General features: G+C 39.7%; 1 protein-coding gene across 1 annotated transcript in view; it reads right to left on the reverse strand.

The window, feature by feature from the left end:
- Positions 1 to 23,890, reverse strand: part of lrrtm4l1 (leucine rich repeat transmembrane neuronal 4 like 1) — a gene marked incomplete at both ends in the record, with an annotated part of 85,239 nt that overhangs the window by 42,131 nt on the left and 19,218 nt on the right. Inside the window, one exon of the mRNA XM_079256378.1 lies at positions 13,164 to 14,794. Coding sequence (XP_079112504.1) covers positions 13,164 to 14,794 — 1,631 coding nt within the window. The remainder of the gene's footprint in view (positions 1 to 13,163; positions 14,795 to 23,890) is intronic.

A 23,890-nucleotide genomic window follows, 5' to 3' on the forward strand; every position in this document is an offset into this window, starting at 1 on the left:
GCGGTTCAGAAAATGAATGAATGAAGACAAATGAGTCATGCTGTTACAGCTTTTCTTATATGTGGTTCTGGGTTTTCAAATGGACCAAAGGTGCAAATGAGTGTTCACACTGCTATAAACACACAGCATGGAGGCGGATCAGGGTATTTTTTAAAGCGGACCAAATAGCTCTAGAGTGAATGTGTCCTTACACCAAAGTTACACCAATGAGGTAAGCTTCAACAATCAAGATAAGTTCAAATATCATGCATATCGACTGCCTACAGCACATACACGGGAGTTGAAAGTAGAGCAGTGACTCTTATTTCAGGGTATTTTTTTTTATCAGCTTCTTGACAAGCTTTCCTCCGTAGGGGACAAAAAGCAGCTAATGCAAAGCCCTGTCATTCTCTAAAAGGGTCAAATAAGGCCGCGCAATCAGGTCTTATTCATGCTCAGATTGTACAGACACCTAATACGGCCAAAATTAGGAACAATGTGTCCTCGAATAATGCGGAAATAACTAGTGCATGTATTCATTATGCCGGGACGGAGCTGCTGCAATTCTCTTATCAGGCTGTCCGAAAAATTCTTTAAAGCCTCCAGCCGATCAAAAGCGCTGCAGCAAGAGTTCTGACAGGAATTAGCAGCAGAAATCCTGCTTTTCCATTTTCAGCTTCTCTCCTCTGGCTTCCTAAATAGGATTTGAGATCTTCCTCTTTTAAAGCCAGTAATGACCACGCTCCATCTTAATTAAAGACTTCACAGATCCACATTTTCCCAACAGAGCACTTTGCTCTTGGACTACGCAGATGGCTCGGGTGACCCTGAGCTATCTCTTTAATGTTACGGGAGTTGCTACGATGCACCGAATGCCTTGCTTCACCAGGCTGTCTTCATTCATGTATTGGCAATTATTGTTGCCATTTACTCTGTGTTTCTCTTTGTTCTTTCCCAGCTGGTGTCCCGGGCCAGGTGGTGCTGACCGTTATTTCACCCCATACCAGAGAAGGCAGGTGGCTGCCTGCACGAAGATGGTCAACCTGTCTTTTTTTTTCCTTTCATATTTATGACCAAAAAGGGAAATTAGTTACAACGCTTTGATCAAATTGGGGAAAAGTAATAACTGTCAGAAAAATGTTGAGCAAAAGACAAAAGCAATGTAGCTAAATCATAAAAACATTTCAGTTTAGCTCCTTTTCAATGTGATTATTTTAGCTCTGACAGGAAAAAAATTTTTTTTTACACTTTGTCCTTTTCAAAACCTTCAGTTCAGATGCCACGGTGTACCAGAATAGCTATTTTGGAGACCTCATCTTAACCATCTATCCTTAAACCTTTGAAAGGCTGCTGTTGGAAGAGATAATGTACTGTGGTTTAATAGAGATGTAGACTTACAGCTGCATAATTCTAAAAGGATAATATACTCAATCTGAAATGTTTTCTTTTTTTTAAGGCAAAGCTTCAACAGGTGAATATTTTAGTTGCTTTTTTGTATCTGACGTAAACTGGAGCAACAGTGTAGAATCAGCTGGCTGTAGAATCTCTTACCCATCAGTGGCTCCTGGATTTTATCAAACTGTAATCACATCATGGCAGAACATCCAATCATCGTCCAATGAATCAATTTTGTTACCATATTATATCTAACATTTTCCTATTTTATTTCAAACAAGCTTATTTGTAACACTGCCAGGATGAGAACATACACTTATATGAAGGATCTCAAACTTTAATAAATGTATCTGCAATAGCCATTTTCCACAGGGTTATCGAGACCTGAAATGAAGCGAACTGACCACAAATTTATCATGGTGTTTGGGACTCTGCTGCAGCCCATTAACACAAAGTTCATTATGTAAATTGCAATGAAGATTGCAGCTTCACAAATTTAAAATTGCCATGAAATCACTATTGTGATTAAAAAAAATGAATGATTTTCAGTTTGAGCAAATATATCCAGGATATAATATGTTCCATTTTAATTTGCAGAATATATCGCTGTTAGTATTGGATTCGGCTCAGAAAATGGCTTTGCAGTCTTTTAGCAGCTTTTTCTCATATGTTATGGATGCTATGACTTCCTCCCACACAACACACCTGCTTGAGGTGAATGTAGCATTAGCATAAGGATTTCGGTCATATCAACAAGCTCTCAGCAAAGCAGCACATATCTGGATTCGTGAGGCTTTTAAGTTTGTTCCTTGTCCTAAAAATCTCAAGAAGTGAAGTGAAAAAGACAGTTTACAGTTTCCCTGCTGTGCCCAGAAGGCATTCTGCATCAGTCTTTTCAATACCGCACAGATTTCAAGCCAGAGGAGGGTAAAATCTGCTCCGCTGCCTTTTGTTCCTCCACAGAGACCGCCGGTGCTGCACAGCGCCAGAAGAAAAGCGCCATACAGCCAGCTGCGCGGACCAGCGAGATGGCACTGTCATCAAACTAAATAAAGCTAACGCCAACTTCTCAATTATTTAACGCTCGAAATAAGCAACAGGGTGGAACACTTTTCAATAAACGACTCTGACACCCATCAGTGATGCTGAAAATGCAAGGATGTTTTTCGAGATGATGAGGTTTGGATTTCGGTGATGCAGACAGACAAAAAGAGAGAGAGAGAGAGTGAGAGACAATACTGTTGGAAAGAATTAGGAGATGGCTTTTGTTCTCTGGTGCGTAATACATCAGGCACAGGACTGTAAAAACCGCCGCCTTGTCCTTGGTCTTTTAATCTTTTCAAACTGGTAATTAGCGACTGTTTTACGCACTTTCATCTCCTCCTGCCTTGATCATTGCAACAGCTTGTTCACTTGTCTCAACTAATAATCCATTAACTGGTACCAGGCTGAACAGGACTGAGCTGCGGGGCTTCAAACCACAAGCAGGAGGTGAACCCAGCTGTGTTAGTCTCCTCGTCCCACCACCCCGCATGCTTTAGAAAGTGTTGACTTTTTCATTTATGTGACCTTTGAGCAGCAAATAAGCATGTGTGTGGAGAGGAATTCTCAGGCAGAAGACGTTCATTTGTTCCAAAGTCATGGCTCATGATCAGAGGCGTTAGAGCATTTACGGTCAGAGCCCCTAAACTGTGAAGCGAGCTGGCCGAAGAGATCAGGGCAGTGAAGCCTGCAACCTCTCTCAAGCCATCTGAAGTGTTGGGTCTTTCTTAGTTAATGTGTTTTAACTTTATACATGTTTGGAATGCTGACCCTACTCCTTCTCCTTTCCTGTTGGTTTTGTCTCATTCTCACAACGAATCACGTGCTCCCACCTACCGATCTAGTACGAAGCTTTCACACGCTGTCGCTGGCACGTTTTATGCCAGATTCCCTTCATGATGCAACCCCTGCATTTAGAAAACCACTGCCTTGTGCCCCTCTAAGTGGTATCATGGAGGACTCAAACCACTGACCTACAGGCCAGTGGGCAAACGGCTGTACGTCCTGAGCCACTGCCACTCCTAATGCTAGCCCCTACTCATCTATCATATTCTCCAGTGCCTTTTAGCATGATCTTTGTTCAATAAAAAGTTGCTGCTGCATTTATAGTATGTCCGTTTGCATGAGTCATCAGTCACTACATGCTTCTCTATTGTGTTTTTTTTGCTTTTAAGGGCTGTCTGTCAAAGACAAAATCTGCTAGAACATTTTTTTTATATGTGTTCCAAGATCTTTGGTGTCCAGCTGACAAAGTCAGGAGCCTCATTTGGGAATCAAGTAAGCAAGAAAGCTAAAAATGAATATACTGATCAATGTAATCATGTTTGTTACTGGAGTTTAAAGGGGTGCTATTATGGTATTTCAAGTTTTCTGAGCTTTCTACAGTGTTACAGTGTTGAATCCTCATCAGACATGTGAACAACACTGTTTTTTAACACCTAAACGCATATTTGAGTTTGAGTTCCAGCACTGTCTCCGTTCGGTTTCCATAGCGACGAAAAACACGTAGTTTTAGAGTTTTTTCTACTTGGAAATCCTTGTGACGTCCCAGGGGATAAGGTTCGGTGATTGGTTACCTTCTACTGGTTAACAACGGCATGTACAAATACATCAGGCGGGTGGAAAACGTGGGATAAAGTTATTTCCAACGATGGCTGGTGAGTTTACCAAAGAGAGACATCCTGCTGCATTCGTTGCTGTGGGTTGCTGTTTTCCACTTTGTTTTCAGGGTCTGATTCAGGTTCCAACATGTAGAGCTGTATGCTATGTGTTGACATTGTATTTTATTTTTTTTTTAAATTGAGTTCATATTAGCCTAATCCTTCTGTTTATGAGATGTTACAATGAAGGCGAAAGCAGGTGCGGTGCGCGCTCCTGATGTAGTGCAGTGGCGGGAGGCGGGGCTTAATGCGGAAGAGTCTCAATCCACTCGTTTTGCCCACAGGCTGATCTGACAGCCCACGGAGAGGGTCGGTCTGAAGTAAATAAAGCGATTTGTGACAATAACTCGATCAATCCCAGCCCTTCTGGTCTCAGAAATAAAAATAAATTAGCCTGAAATGCACATAATACTTCCACTTTAAGTCCTCTGGCAGGGGTTATCCCACCCTATTATGTAAAATAAGCAACTATTCGAACTCCTTTGTACTTTGTGCAGACTCTTACATGCTTCAGACGCTAGCTAATAATTTACTTTCTAGAGACCTGCTTTAAACAAACTCACTGATCACTTATACATTTATCATGGATAATCTTTAAATAATACTTTATTTACTTTTGTCATACTCATTGCTGCTTTACATACGTTGGTATAATTGCCTAGTTGCCACATGGCTCTGCTGCACTGATTCAGTCTCTATGTGAGTAATTGTTAATGTTGGTCATTTAGGGTGTATCTGGTGTTGTGTAATCTGAACACGGTCAAACTAAATTGTCCTTTAAGGATGAAAAAGTCAAGTTAATTTGAATAACAATCATGCTTTCAACAATATAACAGCAAAGAAGAGTGTAAAATGCAGATGAAAATTGCTGCTAGCTTAGCATGAACAAGCTGTATAATGGCAATGTATTTAAACTGGCTGTCTGTCTGCCGTGACGTGTTTACTTATTAGGACTTTTCTATTACACGTTTTCCACATACAAGGAAGGATTATTTCCTATTTTACTGCACCAGGCTTTGAATCAATAAACAAATGAAAACTTTCACTAACAATGTCTAAAAACATTTTTTTAAATCTATTTTCTGTCACAACATGAAAATCCTTCAGCAGTTCTTTTTTTACTTTTCTTTCAAGAACAAAATATGAACATAACTAATGGTAGAAGATTGAGCTGCTTCAGTATCCCGAATCGATTTGTAAAGGTTTTAGTCTTAATATTTTATCAGAATGGCTTTTAGCTTATGAACCTCTCAGGATACCCGGGTTGTCAGGGGCCAGTTCTTTGTTTATGACGGACGGGGACCAGGACTTATGGAAAAGCATCCTTCCCTGTGGAACAACTTTCCTGACGGCAACTGGGAGTGTTGATGTTCTTAAAAGGCAGCTTAAACTTTACAGTTTTAGTGAAGCTTTCGATTAATCATTTTTGGGACTATTTTTCCTTTTATTCTTATTTTATTTTAAGTTTTTACTTTATCTCTTTTTTATGTGTGATGTTTTTATTCTCTTTATTTCACCTTGACATGTTCTATACTTGCCGTGTGTTTGCTTTGCTCATACAGTTAATGAGGGGTGGGATGTCGCTTCTGCAGACATGATTTCCTGTACACGTGTGTGCGTGTGTTGTATGTTGTGTATTAGAATGGTTGGTGGGATTTGATAGGTACAACATTTTATCCTTGTTTTGCTGGTTCATGATGTTTTTAATATAAAACACTTTATAAAGCTTATAAATAAAGATTTATTGATTGATTCAATGAGCTGGGCTTATTATAGTGCCCATTAGCACAGTTGCATGTCTGTGCAATGGCTACTGGAGTATTATAAGGTGGGCTCTCTCAAAAGTATTGCAAGGATCCAGGTTTCTACAGTTGTTCTATTTATTTCACAAACACACAAATAACTTTTGAATTGTGTCAGGAAAGTCTGCAACCCAATTTTTAAGTTCAGAAAGAAACAATCAAAGTCAGACACAATCATGCTCAAGCGTCCGGCTCTCTCTTTTATAAAGCGAAGGCATGATTCTTTCATGTGTTTTTTAGGGGAGTGGAAGAATCCTATTTCACAGGGCTGATTTCTTCGTCTTTTGTAAGTTGGCGAGCACAGTTTCATTGAAAGAAATCAAAGCTTCCTCGTATTGCCACTGAGACATGTTACATCTGAAACTGAAGTGCATTGCTATAAGAAGTCAAGACTCTCCGGTTGAAAAGCGCCCTAATTAGCTGAAAGTTTAACACTGGCTTTACCCCCTTACCCCTAGGGGATGGCATGCGTTGAAGGGCTCTTTCATTCAGACTGCACCTCCATTAAATCCCAGTTGCTGATTGCTTGATTGGCGGCCACCTCATGTATACTTCCCAGCCAGACTGAAGCACTAAGTTCAGGTTTTATTGCAATAATCTGACAAGGTGGCAGGCTCATACACTCCCCTCCTTTCAGCTGTGCAAGTCTCAGAAATGAATTTAGAGTCATGATGCTGCTGATCATTGTCTTTTAGAATTTCTTGCACAATATCTATCTGATCACAGCAGTGTACACCACAACAACAGAAATATTGCCTTGGAAAGTGCTCACTTATCTTACTTTCTGTTCACTCTTTGAAGCAATAATGGTGACTTCTTCCACAGAAAAGTAGGTTAAATAGCCATTTAGAGTAAATTCATTCATTATCCTAACCGCTTAGCCCAATGAAAGGTGGCGGGAAGCTGGAGCCTATCCCAGCAGTCTTTGGGCAAAAGGCAGGGTACACCCTGGACAGCTTGCCAGTCCATCACAGGGTTCACACACACTCACATGGGCAATTTAGAGTAACCAATCAGCCAAACATGCATGTCTTTGGATGGTGGGAGGAAGTGAGAGTACCTGGAGAGAACCCACGCAAACTCCACACAGAAAGACCACTAACTGAACCCCTCCCCAGCCAAGGATCAAACCAGTGACCTTCTGCTGTGAGGCCACAGTGCTAACCACTGTGCAGTCCCATTAACAAATTATTTTACATAAAATATTTGTTTTTAAATAAACTTGTTGAATGAATATAAGAATTGCAACAATTTCCATTCTATCATATTGCTTTCTTTTGTCATGAAATGATTATGTTCTGTTGATTTTGTATGAGTTGGCCAACATATTCTTCACTGAAACAAACTTTAAAGCAACACTGCGTGTGTTTCGATCCATCCGACCGTTTGCTTATCAATCATTTTGAAGGCAAACTGAGATCCATCCCTGGAGCAGTCATTACTATGCAGCTTCCTGGGTCTGAGAAACATGGCTTCACAACTTCATCTTCCAGCAGGAAACGTCATGTGACGGCTCTGTGTTGCTGTACGGCAATGCATCAAGCACCAGCAACTGGATATCAACACACTGGTTTTCGGTGCACATTGTTGCTAATTGAGGACATTGTCAGAGAAAGCAAGTAAAGGAAAGCAAGAACGTGACAGAGCAAGAGAAAAGTAACAATCAACATTGGTAGAGAAGAGACAGAATGCTGAATTAGCCATCAAAAATCTACCAAAGGTTCACCAGTACTATTCGTATCTGGTTGTATCAACAAGTATTTGTCCATGTTGCTTTTACTAATCAAATTATGGTATGGAGGTTTGTTCTGAGACAGCCATAGTCCTGCAGGTTTGAGATGTTTCACTGCTTCAAATTAAATGAACCCACAACTACTGTGTGACTCACATATTTAAAGCAGGTGTGTTAAAACTGGGGAACATCTAAAATTTGTGGAACCTGGGGACCAAACTTGCATATCTCTGGTGTAACTGAATGAAGGACAGCCGATCTGATTGAAAACACAGGAGTGATATGAATATATAAAAAGTAACAGAAATCTAACACAATATAAAATATAATAACTATTATGAAATTAGTCTCAAATATTTTGGTGGATGAACTAGGTTTTAGGAAATAACTTCATATAATAACAGATTTAACCCAACTATGGTTGTCTGAAAGAACACGATTGCAGTGAGCAGACAGAAAACCATGAAACTGAAAAGAAGTTTGACCCACTTTTATGTTCATTTAATAAATTATCATTTTAAATGTGTCATTTTCCTTTTACTAAGAATGAATCATTTAAGAAAATAAAGCACACATATTCACATTCATTGAATTTTTTTGTAATGTATGAGGAACGTCAGAATACTACAGTCGTTAACTGCATAATACAATGCAGTGTTAATACAATGCAAAATTTGAACAAAACATAAAAATTTTAAGTAATTTTGCTTTTACAATAATGAAGTCAAGTTCATGTCACTAAAAATATTTTTGAAACAATTGAGTGGACAAAGGAGTGAATAATAAGAAAACAGCACATGTGGGTGACTGAGTGTCTCCGTGTAGTGGTGCACCACCATGTGTCACCAGCACGGCTTCACTCCATTTTGGCATTCGCTCCACAAGTCTGTTGACCTCAACCTCTCTCTTTCAAACGGCAGTCCTTCAATCGCTGGTCTGATGATAGTGCTGGATGGTTATTGCGAAACTCCAAAAGAAGTAAAAGCTACAAATGCCGGAAAATCCCCAACAGAATAAAATAGCAGCAAAAACTGCCGTGTTGTAGGGATCAAGCATTCAAAGCGTTTGCATGCCCTCACCCACAAGTCGAGAATATGGTGACAGATGATTCATCTGACCGTGTCTTTTTTTTTTTTCTGCATCCCTGTAGACCGGCAACTATGGTTTATGCACCACTGAGCCCTAAGATGTTCATTCATCTTTGTAATGTGGGGTTTATGCACTGCAGCCCGCATATAATATCCTCGCTGTAAGTGTCAACAGACAGCTCATGCTGACGCAGTCCGTTCACGTCCAGCAGTGGCACTTTCAGTTACTTGACCAGGAGTAGCTAATGTGGTTCTCCCCGAACGTTGCATTAATAAATGAACATGCTCATTAAAGGCGTGCTATGCAGAATAATAATTCTGAGTCTTTCGACCCCTATAAGTGGATTGCTGTGTCTTTCTCTGCACAGATACACTGCTTTGCTAGTATTTCTCCTGTTTCTTGTTTAGTTGTGATTGGATTTGTTTTGGGCTGAACCCTTTGGAAAGAAGGTGCCCACTGACACCATTCAATGTCAACAACGTATGGCTGTAAGAATTGCAATGAGTAAACAAGAAGATCTCATTTCAGGGCATGACAGCTAGTCTGAGCCACTCTGCAAAACACTGCAGTTTTACAGCATCTCAAAACCTTCTGAATAAATACGTTTTCCTGACTCTTTCTAAACACAGTGGCAACTTTTGTATCACTACATGGTAATGTTGACATTCACCATCTTGCTGCATGGTGACACCAACATTCAGCTCATCAACATCCAATAATTTGGAAATTTTTGAAAAGGTTACTGTTACACACTTCATTATTCATGGTTTGGGGTTCGTGTCGCAGCATATGGCCACCACCCCACGCAGAACACCCAAGGGATACATTGTTGTTACCATTGGCAATGCTGGATTATGTGTATTTGATATTAGGGCTCAATTTTAACTGTTCTGACATTTAACAAAATTACCCCAATTTTTTATTTGTTTGTTTTATTTTGGGTAAAGATTTTGTTGGCCTGAAATCTATCCACTCCTCCCAAAATAATAAAAAATAAAAAATAAAATTTTAAATCATTTACTTTCATACGGGTACTGTAAATTTTAACACTGAAACTGTTTTAGATCATATTTCAGCCATGTTGATTGGATAGATTTTACATCCTCCAGTTTTGGCCATATCTAAGGCAATAGTTTGTGAAGGAATCTTTAACCTGTGAAACTATACAAATCGTGTTAGTTTCCAGGGCTCATCATGTATGACATCTATGCGGAACTGAAACCATATAAAAGTCACTGGGTGCCTTGCTACAGACACAAGATCTGTACCTGGAATTAAAAACAGAGACTCTTTCTCTTATCAGTCTTGACTGGACGGGTGGCGCTGGTGTGGGCTTCATGACTTTAGACATCAAGGCAACAAGTCTAGGATCTTCCATGATGACTAGACTGATCCTGACTTGGATGAGTCTGTTTCAGAACAGAAAGATGTAATGACTGTCATACTACTTCATTTTGAAAGTATTCCTGCAATTTTAAAATTCAATATATGTTCAAATTAACATGACTTAGTGATATACATTTTTTCATCTAAAAACACTTGACATAAAACCTAAAAACATTTTTGTAACATTTGTTTAGGATTAATTATAAAGTTATTATTTTGAAATACTAAAATAATGCTTAATAGATCTGAAATTCAACATTTTGTAAAAATTGTTGCTGTGAAAGTACTTGATTCTAACAATATGTAAGGATTAAATACACACTGTCAACCATAATTTGCAAAATATTGATAGGTAAAAATAATTCTGGTCTTTTTTAAGTCTGTGTTTCAAACACTTCTGCCTTTGATAGTGATGTCCCTTCTATCTGTGGCCCAACAACAAACCCTCTATCAAAGGGTCTTAGATGTATTCTCTTGCTGTTTTGACACAGAATTGGAATCAGGTGGACCTGCAAGGCATTTAAATACAAGCCACTGAGCATGGCTGGATCTATACTGCTTGACTGCATCGTGCAGTGAAACTGTGTTGAAGAATAATGTTTTTCACATCTTTTTTTATTCATTTAGAAGTGGCTTGTAGATCAAAAGCAACTATGCAAAAAATGACGTGCTAACTAAAAGAAATTAAAATCAGCAACAGCATTATACTATTATTAATATTTTTGCACACTTTGTTTAGTGCTTTTGACGTTGTTTTATGTAATGATTTATTCATGTTTTACCAAACTGTGGTTTCATTATTCCTTAAACTCTGCAGGGGCCATTGGTGAATGTTTCACAAGCAGCTCCCTTTGTTTATATAGGACATATTTGTATTCACGAGGGTGACTGTAATTACCCTGTTTTATAAATAAACTCCTTATCACAGCAGATGGACCCACATTTAAGCCATATCATAAGCTTTGGGATTACTGAATTGCTCTCCCTCTATGCAAATTACCATAAATCTGCCTGAGAGAGGAGTCTTGGATTGGGCCATCAAATGTGGCTCAACATTTAGGGGCAGTTACAGTTCATAGGTAAACAAGACGATGCAAACCTCTGACCTTAGACAAGAAAAGTCAAAGCTGTGATGTGCATGTTGATGCATTCCCCCTTTAACCACAAGCACTAAAGCCCAGTTATGAATCCTCTAAAATGTAAATCATTTTGATTTATTTACCTTTTCGGTTTAGCATAAATTGATCATGTTTGATTGTATGACATGTTGAAGGGATTGGCTGTCATTTGGAAAGTTTGAATGGAATAGTGGACGTATTTATTCCCAGACACATACGAGCTGTTGGCAGACACCAGTGCACCAGTTCATGACCCTTTCTCAAACACAAATACATACAACACACAAACAAAAAACATGCTGAAGTGAAGTAGGGTAAACTAATTAGTTAGAACGTGTCCAATTATTCATGATACCTACAATTTAGAGTAGACTAAACAGATGGGTTTCTTGCTCACAAGCATTACTGGATGCACCAGAATCCAGGGGGCAAAACAGCAGTTGGCAGGTGTACGATTGTAACAAATCTTAATAAAAGTACGTGATCCTATTTTGTAAACTCTTGATGACCCAGACTTGTGGAAGATGTATCTGGATCTTGCCACTTCTGTCGTCACACACTAAACACATGGAAATGTCTTGTTTATAATGGTCCCACCACACTAATAATGCAGGCAGCCCATATTTCTAAGTAAGTAACTGCATACAGGGTTGCCAGATCTGACTGACAGGTTTCAGCCCAACCTGAAACCTAAAAACGAGCTAAAAACGATTTGGCCACTACTATTAGGTCAGTTGCACATTGCACATACTGCATGGAACAACAGGGTGATCGCACATATGTGCAGTTTATCAATTGCATTCTTTTGTTGACAGTGTTGAACATGGTTAACTGTGTACAGCCAGTGAAAACCAGGCAGGCTGACACATGGGGGACTTAAATTTCACTAACAACAATCTAAGATGTTTTGGTTCAACTCTTAACCATATCTGAGACTTGGTAACTGATGACTGCTACTGATTAATGATGTCAAGTTCGAGAGATTGCAAATGAACTACTTATATATGTGCACGGACAGCTTATTATAATTTGTTATATAGTGGTAAGTATTTTGCCATTATACTCTCAAGAATTGTTTCTAAAAACCTGTCTAGTGTTCTGAAAAGCAGCCCCCATGTTATTAACCCACCTAGTACAATATTTTCCTGTGTAACATGTTCAAAAGAAGCCCAGTTGGGCGTAAACAAGCCCATGTTGGCAGCACTGACTGCATGGCCTGATGCACCTGCCATTTTCATTTTCTGGTCAGGGACTTTCCCTCAGTGCAAATTTATCACACAATATCAGTTTTGCAATTTGAGACATAAAGTGAGCATTGCAGAAACGTTGCTGCCTTTGGGACACATTGGCCCTTAGTACTGGCCTGTATCCACAACTCTAATTCTTTTTTTTGGCCAAAGGCTTGGTATTTTGAAGAGTATCCAGCCATCTTTCTAGACGATTGGTAAAGTTAACTGCCTTGTCATATCTGTTTAGGATCTCGTCTCTGCCAAACAAACTGGGTTGAGAGCTGTTTTCCCCCCTGGTTGCACATGCATCTTTGTGGAAATACTCTTAAGAAACCCCATCTGGAGAGTACACTTTTAAAAACATAGAGATTTTCATATGAAATAATGCATGGTAACATGCCACATGAGAGTCACATTCATACTTTCAGAGAACACTCAAATATACACTGTGACATTATTATGTGGTTCTCTGAACCCACATCGTACAATGATTTTTTTTCTTCTCAATACGAAAAGCTTTTCTGTTGTTTTTTTTTTTTTTACAGTCAAAATTGGAATAATTGGAAACATCTAACATTTGAAGTTAAGGTTTAAAGAAAGAGGAGTGAAGGGTGCTGGAGTTTAATACAAAAGTGCTTTTTAGGGGGCACACTTGATAAAGTATTTACCTCTCTGTTGAGTCTTGTATTTTGATTTAGTTTTTATTTTTAGGCTGATGCGATGGATCATACCTCACACTCCCTGGAGCCAGAAATTGTGCAAGTGCAGGAACCAGTGCCATTGCCCAGCACCTCCAATGCCTCTGGTGTGGCAGCAGGGTTGTAGCTCATGTAATACTCTTGGAGCTGGGAGCTGAGGTTTTGCTCTGGCTCTGGGCTCTTTTTGCGACGCTTCCGGCCCACCATGGATCGCTGCTGCAGCAACCTGGTTGCACCTGGGTAGCGCCGCCACAAGACATAGATAATTGTCAAGATTAGGGACATTGTGAAGAAGAGTGCCACGCTGCCCACCACCACTTTGTGCAGAGTCATGTGCTCCATCTCTGGGGGTGTTGCGTGAGTCGGCTGAGTGCGTAGCACTGAATCTCTAGGGTCTTTGCTTATATGCCCTGGATAGGTGGGATGAGGAATAGGTTGAGGTCTTAATGGTGGGAGAGGCCCAAAGGTGCTGGTTGGCAGCATCGGTGGAGAACCACTAATGGGGGCATAGGTTGGCTCAGCAGTGGCTTCAGAAATGAGCTCTGACATTGGCGAAGGTGTTTCAGTTAGAATGTAATCAGTTTCTTCACAAATACCGTGGTTTCGTGTAGCTTCCATTATTTTTTCTCCCTGGAGATACTTCGGGCTGCTGCATATCATAGTGGTATCTTTACTCCCACGAAAATTCCTCAGCCAAGCTACAAGTGGACAAATACCAGTTCCGCAATCCCACATGTTACCGGCAAGGCTTATGGAGGTAAGTGAGATCCATGCTGACACGGCTTCCTGGGACACATTGGACAGCTTGTTGGATTCCAGGTTTAGGACTTGAAGGTTAGGCAAGCAGTGAAACACAGCTGGATCCAGTGTTTGAATTTCATTTCCAGACAGATCGAGTTTTTGCAACGTATACCAAGTCCATGGAAGGCCCTGGTTCACCACTCTGATCCGATTCCATTGCAGATAAAGTGATCGCAGATTGGCTAAGCGTGGAAACAAAAAGAAGTTGATCCGTGAGAAATGATTGTGCTCCAGATGCAACTCCATCAACCTTTGTAACCCCAAGAAGGTAGTGCGGGTAAGAGCTTTGATTCGATTGTAGCCCAAATCCAGAAATTCCAAACTTCTGCATTCCAAAAATGCTCGAATTGGGATGTTGGAGAGCCCATTTGAACGAAGGTGAAGGTTTTGTAGTTTTCGTAAGCCATGGAATTGACCGGGCTGCAAGATTTCTAATTTGTTGTATGACAAGTCCAGACTTCGAAGATTGGGAACGCCATGGAATGTTGAGTTGTGCAGGGATGTGATCCTGTTGGAGCTGAGGATCAGCTCTTTCAGCCTGCGGATTCCTTGGAATGCTCGACTGTCCACAGCGGAAATCTGATTATGGTCTAAGTATATCCAAAGAAGCTGGCTAAGGTGGGCGAACTGATACGGAAGCAAGGTATGCAGTTCATTGTAGCGCAGCGAGAGGCCCTGGCAGCCCACTGAGATATTTTCTGGCACATCTAAAAATCCTGATGAGTCACAATGGACAGTTTTTCCCTCGCAGCGGCAGCTATTGGGGCAAGTGCGTTCCCCTAAGCTGAATAAAGGGGGTGTGCGAAGGAGGAGGAGCAGAGGAAGGAGGAGGTGTGTCAGCCGTCCATCACACAGCAAAGGACCTGTGGGGGACATCAAAGAGACAAATGTAAGCAACTAATTCAGTTACATTATAAGAGTTGTTTTGCTAACTTTGCTAAAGAACATCAGACCTGCTGAATCACATAGAATAAGAAAATAATCATCAAAGTTTGCACGTGTTGAAAATACCTAAATATAGTATATATATTTTTAAAGACATGGAGTCATGTACCACATAGAGGAATTCATCCCAGCATCCTTCCACTAGCGACTGCCTTTCTTCACTTCTTACCGTCTTATGGACTTCTTACTTCGGATAAAATGAAAGGGCAGCTGTAGCATGTTGTTTTCTAAGGCCTCTAAAGCTGGTTTTAATTCACAAAGAGCAATTTGCGGGTTGAATGCTTCAATAAATTTATGCGGAAATTAAAGTTTGAAACATTCCTACTAAATCCCGTGTTTTCCCTGGCAGAATTTCAATCTGTTCTTAAAAACCTTTTGAAAAAAAAAAAAATTAATTAATTAATTATCACATTACATAAGTACTTGTCATAATCATAGTGGGTGATAGTGAATATAAATACTTATGATTAAGCAAGTTGTTGTTTTTGCTGTGTAAGTTTTCCTTTTTGCCTCTTTCACATTAATTTGTTTGTTTATGCAGGCTGCGCGCTGTCAGGACACTGTACACAGCTTTCCTAATGGGAAGAGGAATGGCGCTGCTGTCACACCAGGGTGCATTTTTGTGCGAGAAAAGAGATGGAAAATCACTGCTGCATGTGTTGCTAAAAAAAAGATTGTCACAGTTGTTTGTGGACCATATGCATCCCATAGTTGGTGAGGTCTCCTCAATACAAACAGGAGACAATGCAAGTGTTATTTGCTTGTAGCAGCATAATGTGCTCATTGTTATGCACTGCTGCTAACATTGCATGTAATACAAGCTGGTTGTTCACCATTCTGTCAACTACATGAGCAATTATAGCTATTTCTCGCTTGTAGTGAGTTCACTCCTACTATTAATCATATTTCCTCTCAGAAACATTAGATTTCAATGCAATGGGCAAAAATTTTGAATGAACACAATTATACTGAAGACACACAACTCAAACAAAAATTTGAACACATAAATGTTCATTACACCATGTAAGCTGCTTTGCAATTTCCCCCAGTCATAGGACATGAAACTTTACATTCCTAATATTAAACATCCAGTATACGACCATAACCAACCAGTGTCTGTTCCAGCAATGTAGCAGCATCACAGCAAGAAAAGCAAAGAAGCCAAATCAGTTAGGGAAATGGGATGTCATGAAAAGATAAGAAATAATGGAATGTTTTAAGTCTGGTGCCTATTTCTTAGGCAGCTGCTTGAAACTTGCAAAGCCAAAATGAAATGAGCATATTTCTGCAACCACAAGGTCTACTCGACAAGACATTTCAAAGTGCTTTTTATTAAACATTAAAAGCATTACGGCAGGATGCAGGAAGCATAAAAAGGTATTCATCCATTTTCTTAACCCCTTGTTCCAATTAAGGGTCACGAGAAAGATGAAGTCTATTCCAGCAATCATTGGGTGAGAGGCAGGGTACACCCTGGACAGGCTGTTTTTGTTTTTAGAAAAACAAATCAATATTTTATCTAAAAGCTTCTTATCTACAATATTTGTCATTAAGGCTTTTCACAGTCAACTTTAAAGATGACAGAAAGAATTTTTATGCATTAACTTTGGATGCTTGCAAGGCAAGGCGCTCATTGCTCAGTATATTTGGTACACTTTGCTTGGATTTTGTTACATAGAAACCTGGAGAAAATCCACAGAATAAGAAATTATTGTCTTCCATGAAAACTTTTCTGCACTCCATCCTGAAGTATATTTAGGTTACTGTATTTGTAGCACAGAGGACTCAGACTGCATGCCTTAAAGGCTCAATGCCGTGTGAGGCCAGTAAAGTCTGGAGTTCATGTTCTCTGGCCCAGAAGGCATCCACCTCCCCACAGCATAAGCTTTTCCTCCACAGCTGAGGCCATGGGTTGGCTTTTCCCTCACAAACACCTTCTGCATGAATCACCATGAAAACTGTGCTCCATCTCTAGATCTGCCCTCCCTTTATCTCACCTCTCTCTCCCTCACACACACTGGACACTGAATAATGGCCCAGTCGGGTTGCGCCTGACATGACTGATACCAGCTGACCTTTTTTCCACATTAACTCATGTTGCCAGTATGAATAGTCTTGTTGGTGTTAGATGGCCAACAGATGTTTTATTTAATCCAGATATGTCAAGCCTGGAGAAAAAGTTACAAGTGCGATTCCTTTGTACAAACTAAAGCAATTGCCATCCATATTCAGTCAGAACAAAATATTAAAAGCAGAAGACCAAAGATAGCAAAGTGTAAAGCTAAAATAAATCAAAACGTGCTTTTCTGATGAAATAAAAAAAAAAATCCACCCAACAGAAATCAAAGACAACACATAACCAGAAAAGCTAATTTCCACTCGTATTGTGACTTCCAGCCTTTGTTTTAGTCTTATATTTGTTTCATTAGTAGACACTATTAGATTCCTATATTTAGTGATAATAAATTCAGTGTCTCGGCTATATTGTGGTGTTTGTTGCATGTTTACATCTGCATTTATTCTCTTGCAGTGACGATCCCCTAGCTTTTCTCTTCTGGATGGTACGGTCCTCAGTGTTGCTGGGATCCAGATAAATCTTTGATACCTTGTACAATTTGTTGGGAACTTCTCCTACAGTTTTTGGGCATTCACCCTGACCCTGTATGGTGGAATTATATGCATATACAGTGTGGTCCGATCTCACAATGAGAAAGAATCCTTTAAAAAATTCCTGGATCCAGATGGTGATCCGGATCTCTCCCAAGCTTTAATGGAATCTAAAATAAACCAAGACCAATTTTCAGAAATAAATCATGAAGATCCGTCCTGCAGTTTTTGCCTAAACTAGCTAATAGGCAGATAAACGATAAATGCTGGCAAAAACATGACCTCCTTGTCAGACGTCACAAACATGAACAGAACAAAACGATTTGTTTGATCAATTCACGAGTTGAGCATCCAGCAGGGGAACTATGTCAACAATAATATTCCCAGTAACACATCATTTCCAATTCAGCTCCCGACTGATGCTTTACATTCCTCAGTACAAGTTTAAGGTCTTTGAAATCCTCCTTAAATTTCCAGGGGAATGTCTGTAATCATGTGATGGATGTAAAAAAAAAAAAAAAAAAAGATAATTTGGAAATATATTCTATTTATTTGTTATAATTACAGTTTTTTTTAAGTATTAATCTTGGCTCTAGAGGCCTATGCTGAATGGAAAATGAGTCAGAGACAGTGGCGGTAACCTACAGCACAGAGCTGCATCAAGGAGCTCTTGCCTCTTAATTTAAGCCAACTGCTCAAGCAGCTGAAAACATCAAGTGTTTTGTTCCTTTTTTTTAAAACAGCAGTATCTTGTATAGGTAGTTCTGTCAACAAAAACTGATCTTTTTGCAGCGCAGCCTGCAGATGCGTCTAAAAAAGCACACAGGGTGAGTTTGAGCTGTCGATCCCTGCAGAGTCTCCTCCTTGTTGTCACTCAGTTTATTCTCAGCCTGACACTTTACCAGAAACAGATGCAGCTTTTTCAGTTTCCCCACAACTGAGTAACATTTCGTTTCTTAATTGTTTGGACAACTTTGGTGTTTCTGACAGCTTCTTAACTCCAGTAGTCATAACTGAACTCCTGAAGAAGACTTGAGCCTCGTCAGTGCAGGTGGCGTCACACAGCTGCACTGTCAGTTTTTCCTCTTCATTTGGCTCAGGCACTGCGAAGAACTCCTGAAACAGCAGAAATAACTGCTCACACCCACAAATGAGCAAATCCAGGATATTCAATTAATTCTAATTATAAAACGTTTCAATTTAATTAAATTTTATTTAGTTTCACGGTTAAATTCCACTATTCTGTCTGTGTTTACCACATCACGCCATAGGTCGCTGGAGGACAACAAATGCTAGTCAAGCTGAATGGGAAACGACTGACAAAAACAAAAACATGAGACAATTGGCTTTTTTCTTTTTTTTTTAAGCTTCTATTAATAGCAGCGTTGTAGTAGGTTCACAGTTCACACACATCCTCACTTGTGCAGCAAAGCATCACATAAAGCAGCTGATATGGGAACACACAATAAACAAATTGGATCCAAAAAAGTCTAATCTGATGTTTTGGTTTCTGTGCCATTAAACATTAAAATATAAACTAATGAGTCCAGTCTTTGGTGTGTGTATGTTAAAACACTAAGATTCCAGGTAATACGCCTGTAATAACTTACAGGGTAAATTCACTGACTTATGGAGAGGAATGTTACTTTTCTCACCTTCTGTGTGCGTAAATTATTGTCATGTCAAAAGAAAAAAAAAGGTGCAATCTTAATGCAATCTTTTTCTCAAACCATGTCCTGGCTTCACTGTCTTGCACATGAATTCCCTTTACAGCAGCTGGCGTGACAATCTGTGCATCTTTGCATTATTCTCTGTCCTCCAGTCCCAAAGGTCGTAACTTTTGCTCCTGCATAGATGCGCTGACCGAGATGTAGCTATCCTCAAACATATTAATATTCTAAACATATTCTTTGCAAGGATGATGAACATCTGGATAAACAATGCTACACATCTGTTACGGTTGAGAAAAGCAATTAAATCAGGGAAAGTCATGTTTTCTAAAGATTAACACACAGGCTTTTTCGTCGCAGAACCCTGAAGAACCGAAAGACATTTAAATTTAAAAAGTGGTGTTGAAAAGTCAGCCTGCAGGTTTGTCAGTGTTAACATGCAAGATCAGAACCTTTTTACAGATTTTTTCCCTGCATAGTGCATCTGCAAGTGAGTGTATTCTCTCAAAAAGGGATCAGACTTTATGTGATTTACTGTAGACTACTTGTAGACCTTTAGTATCAAGCAGATGCATTGTTGCTTTTTTGACCAAAACAAGTTGAACCTACTTTTGTAATGCAAAAGTATTTTTTTTTTACCACATTTATAAGGGAGAAAGAGAGAGGGAGGGGGTGTATAGTCAAAATAATATCTAGTCATTCCCATATCTTATACATACATAATATCTAAGTACACACTAAAGGTTTTAAAGCTTGTGAGTAGCAATAACTACTTTTTTCTTTTTTTTTATGCTTTTTTTCTGTAATGCTTTTAGTGTTTCATGTAAAGCACTTTTAATTGGCTTGTACCTGAAAGGTGCTATAAAAATAACCTTGCCTTAACTAAATATATATATATATATATATATATATATATATACACATGTATATTTATACATGGTGACCAGCTGCAGCAGCTAGTGTTGGTTAACTACCTAGCTGGTTTTTCAGTTAGCTTAGCAGTATCAGGTAGCATTCGGCGACCCAGTGATTAGCCCGGTCTGATGCTAGCATGCTAGCTACACTTGCTATCTGAGAGGTTGCTTCTGGAAGCAAGAAGACATGTTAGACCTTCACAACAGGCTCTTATAGTAGGAATAAACCCCTAGAGCAGACATGACCCCTTTCTGCTGGTCAGAGGTGGTGTATTGTAAAAAGGTATTCTGGGGGCAGCTCCTGGGAGGATGTCACATAGTGAGATACTGAACTGAATGTTGAAAGAGAACAGTGCCCTGCAACATACAAGTACAGATGTGAACTTGTTGTTCCTTGTTATTGTGTCAACATACACTTGAATGCCGTAGACCAGTGAACTGTAAAAGGTAAAGGTGATCATAGAATTTGATCAGCAGCAACCGGCTTTTGCTTCCCCTCTTAATTCCTGTGGAAGCAGTAAGGATGGACTCGGTGTTTCACACGCTTCTTCTGCAGCTTGCCTTGGTTTTTGTTCAGTAAATGATGCTACAGTGTTATATATGTCATGCCGTTTTTCATTTAATGTTGTGTTCAGATGATTTTAATACCTAACAAGCACCAGAAGACTTGTTTTTATATCCTGCCCTTTCTCTTGATCATGCATAAGAGCACTGATGCAACTTAAATACACAACGACAACAGGCAAGTTCAGTCCAAATGACTCATGAAACTGAAATCATTTTCTGAAGACTCGATAACTAAAAAATATCCTGTCTTCTTCTTGCTGGCAAAGTGAATCTCCATGGAGGAGCAAAGACAGATTTTTAAGGCAGCGTGATAAGCTTACAGGCAAGACAAGGTGGAGTTTTATGGCGAAAGAGGGAAATGATCTTGACTGTCAACCTTTAAATGAAAGCTGACATCCACCCTCTTTGCCTTGCAGGCTTGTTTGATTCAGATTCTACATAATGCAGTACAAAAGCAACATGTTAAAAAATGCATCACTGTCCTAACACATTCTGACGACTATATGCCAAGGGACCCGCTGGACCCAAGGCTCGCTTCTCTTCTCTTCTTGGAGTAAATTGCTCAGGCTCAGGACACTCATATCTCACAGCAGATGTGCTCTCAATTGTGTTATCACCTTGGTAGTATGTTATTTAACAATAAACAACGAGAAAATGTCTGGAAGCACTGCAGAAAGGTAACTTTGCATCTGCAAAAAAACTAGCAAAGCATATTCTAGGAATCTTGGTACAGCGGTGGACCGTAGCCACGTGGACAAAAATGATTATAATGTGGATAAACTGAAATTCAGAGAAGGGATATTGTATGACCTGACAGATTCTATTCTATTCTATTCTATTCTGTTCTGTTCTGTTCTGTTCTATTCTACAGTCATTTAGCAGATGGTTTTATCCAAAGCGACCTACAAATGAGAGTGAGAACAACACAAGCACAAAATCAAATAGTACATGACTTTATGGGAAGGTTCTGATGGACTGCTGGAGTCCAGTTGGATGGTGGTCTTGACGTGTAGTGCTAGTACCTATGTTGAAATACAAAAAATAAATATAAATACCATAATATTTGTTGCAAGGAACTGGGCAAAGTTCTCCAACTTTCTCAACAAATATAGCTAAACTAAGTGCGGAAGAGCTGAGTCTTCAGCTTGCTCTTAAAAGTAGACAAGGATTGCAGATCATTCCACCATCGTGGCACAACAGAGGAAAAGAGTCTGGCTAGTGATTTAGTCCCACGTAGTGGCAATAACCCTCGCCTGCAGCCAAGAGAATGGGGTGGGCCTGGATTTTGGGCAGGGTTGGACGTCCAATGGGCGTGGTTGGATGTCAAATGGGCAGAGTTGGATGTCAAATGGGCGTGGTTAGGGTTAGGGTTACAGTTAGGGTTAATCCAATCAAAATGTTGAGGGGGCTAGGGTTAGGGGTTAGGGATAGGGTCAAGGTTGGATGGCATCCAGCCTCGCCCAATATCCAGCCCCGCCTCATTCTCCAGGCTGTAGCCAAGACCCTCTCCGTAGTGGTGGTAACACGAGGCGTCTTTCACTGGTGGAACGTAGCAGTCGAGAGGGAGTGTAGGTCTGGATTAAAAAGAGAAAGTAGACAGGTACACAGATGATATGTAACCACCATAGAAAGCAGTATTTTCATGATGTAACAGAGTTTAGTTAGTCAGGCCCTTTTGTGTTCTGTATTTATGCATCTTTTCACATACTTCCCCAAATATACTTGTTTAATTTTCATTTCTAGATATTGTATGTAAACACAAGGCTATAATGTATTAAACAGCGACAAGAAGTTATTTGTTTTTGCCAAGTTAAGCCTTGCATTAGTGAATGAGTCTCAAGTTAAATTTTTTTTTAAAAAGTCAGAGTTTTATCATTAAACTGATCTATCGGGGGGGGAAATGTGGCAGAAAGCATTTCAGCCTTTCTGGTTTACAGGCTCGATCTTCAGGGCCATCATTTATTACGCGACCTGAAGGTCTCATCAGTTATCAGTAATCACATCATCAACTGTCTGTGCATGTTCTTCTATCTGTTACACACTGGCCTGTCGCTTTATTACCCTGCAGTGATGCCAACGGTCCTATCTGAGTGCATGTCCTACGTGCAGAGTAGGATGTGTTGTTCACAACATATCTATCACTAAATGAACTGATAATAAAGTCAACCTCAATAATACACACAATTAAAACCTTAATTTATCAGTTCTTATATACATAGACTCCTAATATGAGAAAACAATCCTCCCCCTTCCTTTTTGGCTTTCTCCCTTTCACAAGGGGTCACCACAGTAAATCACCTGTTCCTATAACAACCAGGTACGGTAGCCTGATGTACTTCTGCTTTGGTGAATAGTATGAATAACCAGACATTCCAACCAAACTGACCTTAAAAGCATACAATCATTCACAGCAAATGTGTACGCACTTTTACCACAAGTCCATTCACATAGTTCAGATCTCAGACAATATGTTGATTCTAATAACACCTACAAAGAACCATGGATCAATTCTACGTCATAATATGACTCTTGTTCAGATGCATCTGTGTGACCACCAGAGTCTCCATCTTCACCTCTCTCAACCAGGACTTCCCCGGTTTTTTTTAGGTGGCTGAATCCACGTATTTTTCCAACCTTGTTCTGTGCTGGTTGGACTGTGCCGACCTGAGCATGCACACATGTGTGTGTGTGTGTGTATGTGTGTGTGTTTGCAGAATCAAGGTGAAACTTCTGTGCAGTGCAGAACAGAAATCATATAAGAAATGACCCGCCGTGGTGTAAATAAGACAAATATTATTAGAATTATTTATTTTCACGACAATACAAACATTATCTTTTTGGCCACAGGATGCCTCCAGCAGTCGGTAAGTGTAGCTGCTCTTATCTCGACTTTGCATCCTTGTGTTAGAATATCAAGCAGTTCAAACTGACGTCATGCCATGTGTTCATCCTCCATCTCATGATTAAACATATTCCTGCATGAATGCTGAACAGAAGTTGGAATTTAAAAGATCAAATTTCAAACCAAACGGCAATATTAGACAGAAAAATCACAGTTACGGTTGATTTCTTTTCATATCATTCAGGCCAAGGCCAAACCACACTGGCATTTCTATCCAACCCCATACGCTGATCAATGAGAAAAATGCCCCAACTGTTCCAGCCTGTGGAGGATTTCTAAAACTTAATCCTTTAAAGCCTGACCCAAAAACTAAAATTCTTCTCTTTTTAGGCTGAAGTTTTTATTTCACCCTTT

The sequence above is a fragment of the Telmatherina bonti genome (genome assembly GCF_933228915.1).
Source record: "Telmatherina bonti genome assembly, chromosome: 17".
In the NCBI taxonomy this organism is placed as follows: domain Eukaryota; kingdom Metazoa; phylum Chordata; class Actinopteri; order Atheriniformes; family Telmatherinidae; genus Telmatherina; species Telmatherina bonti.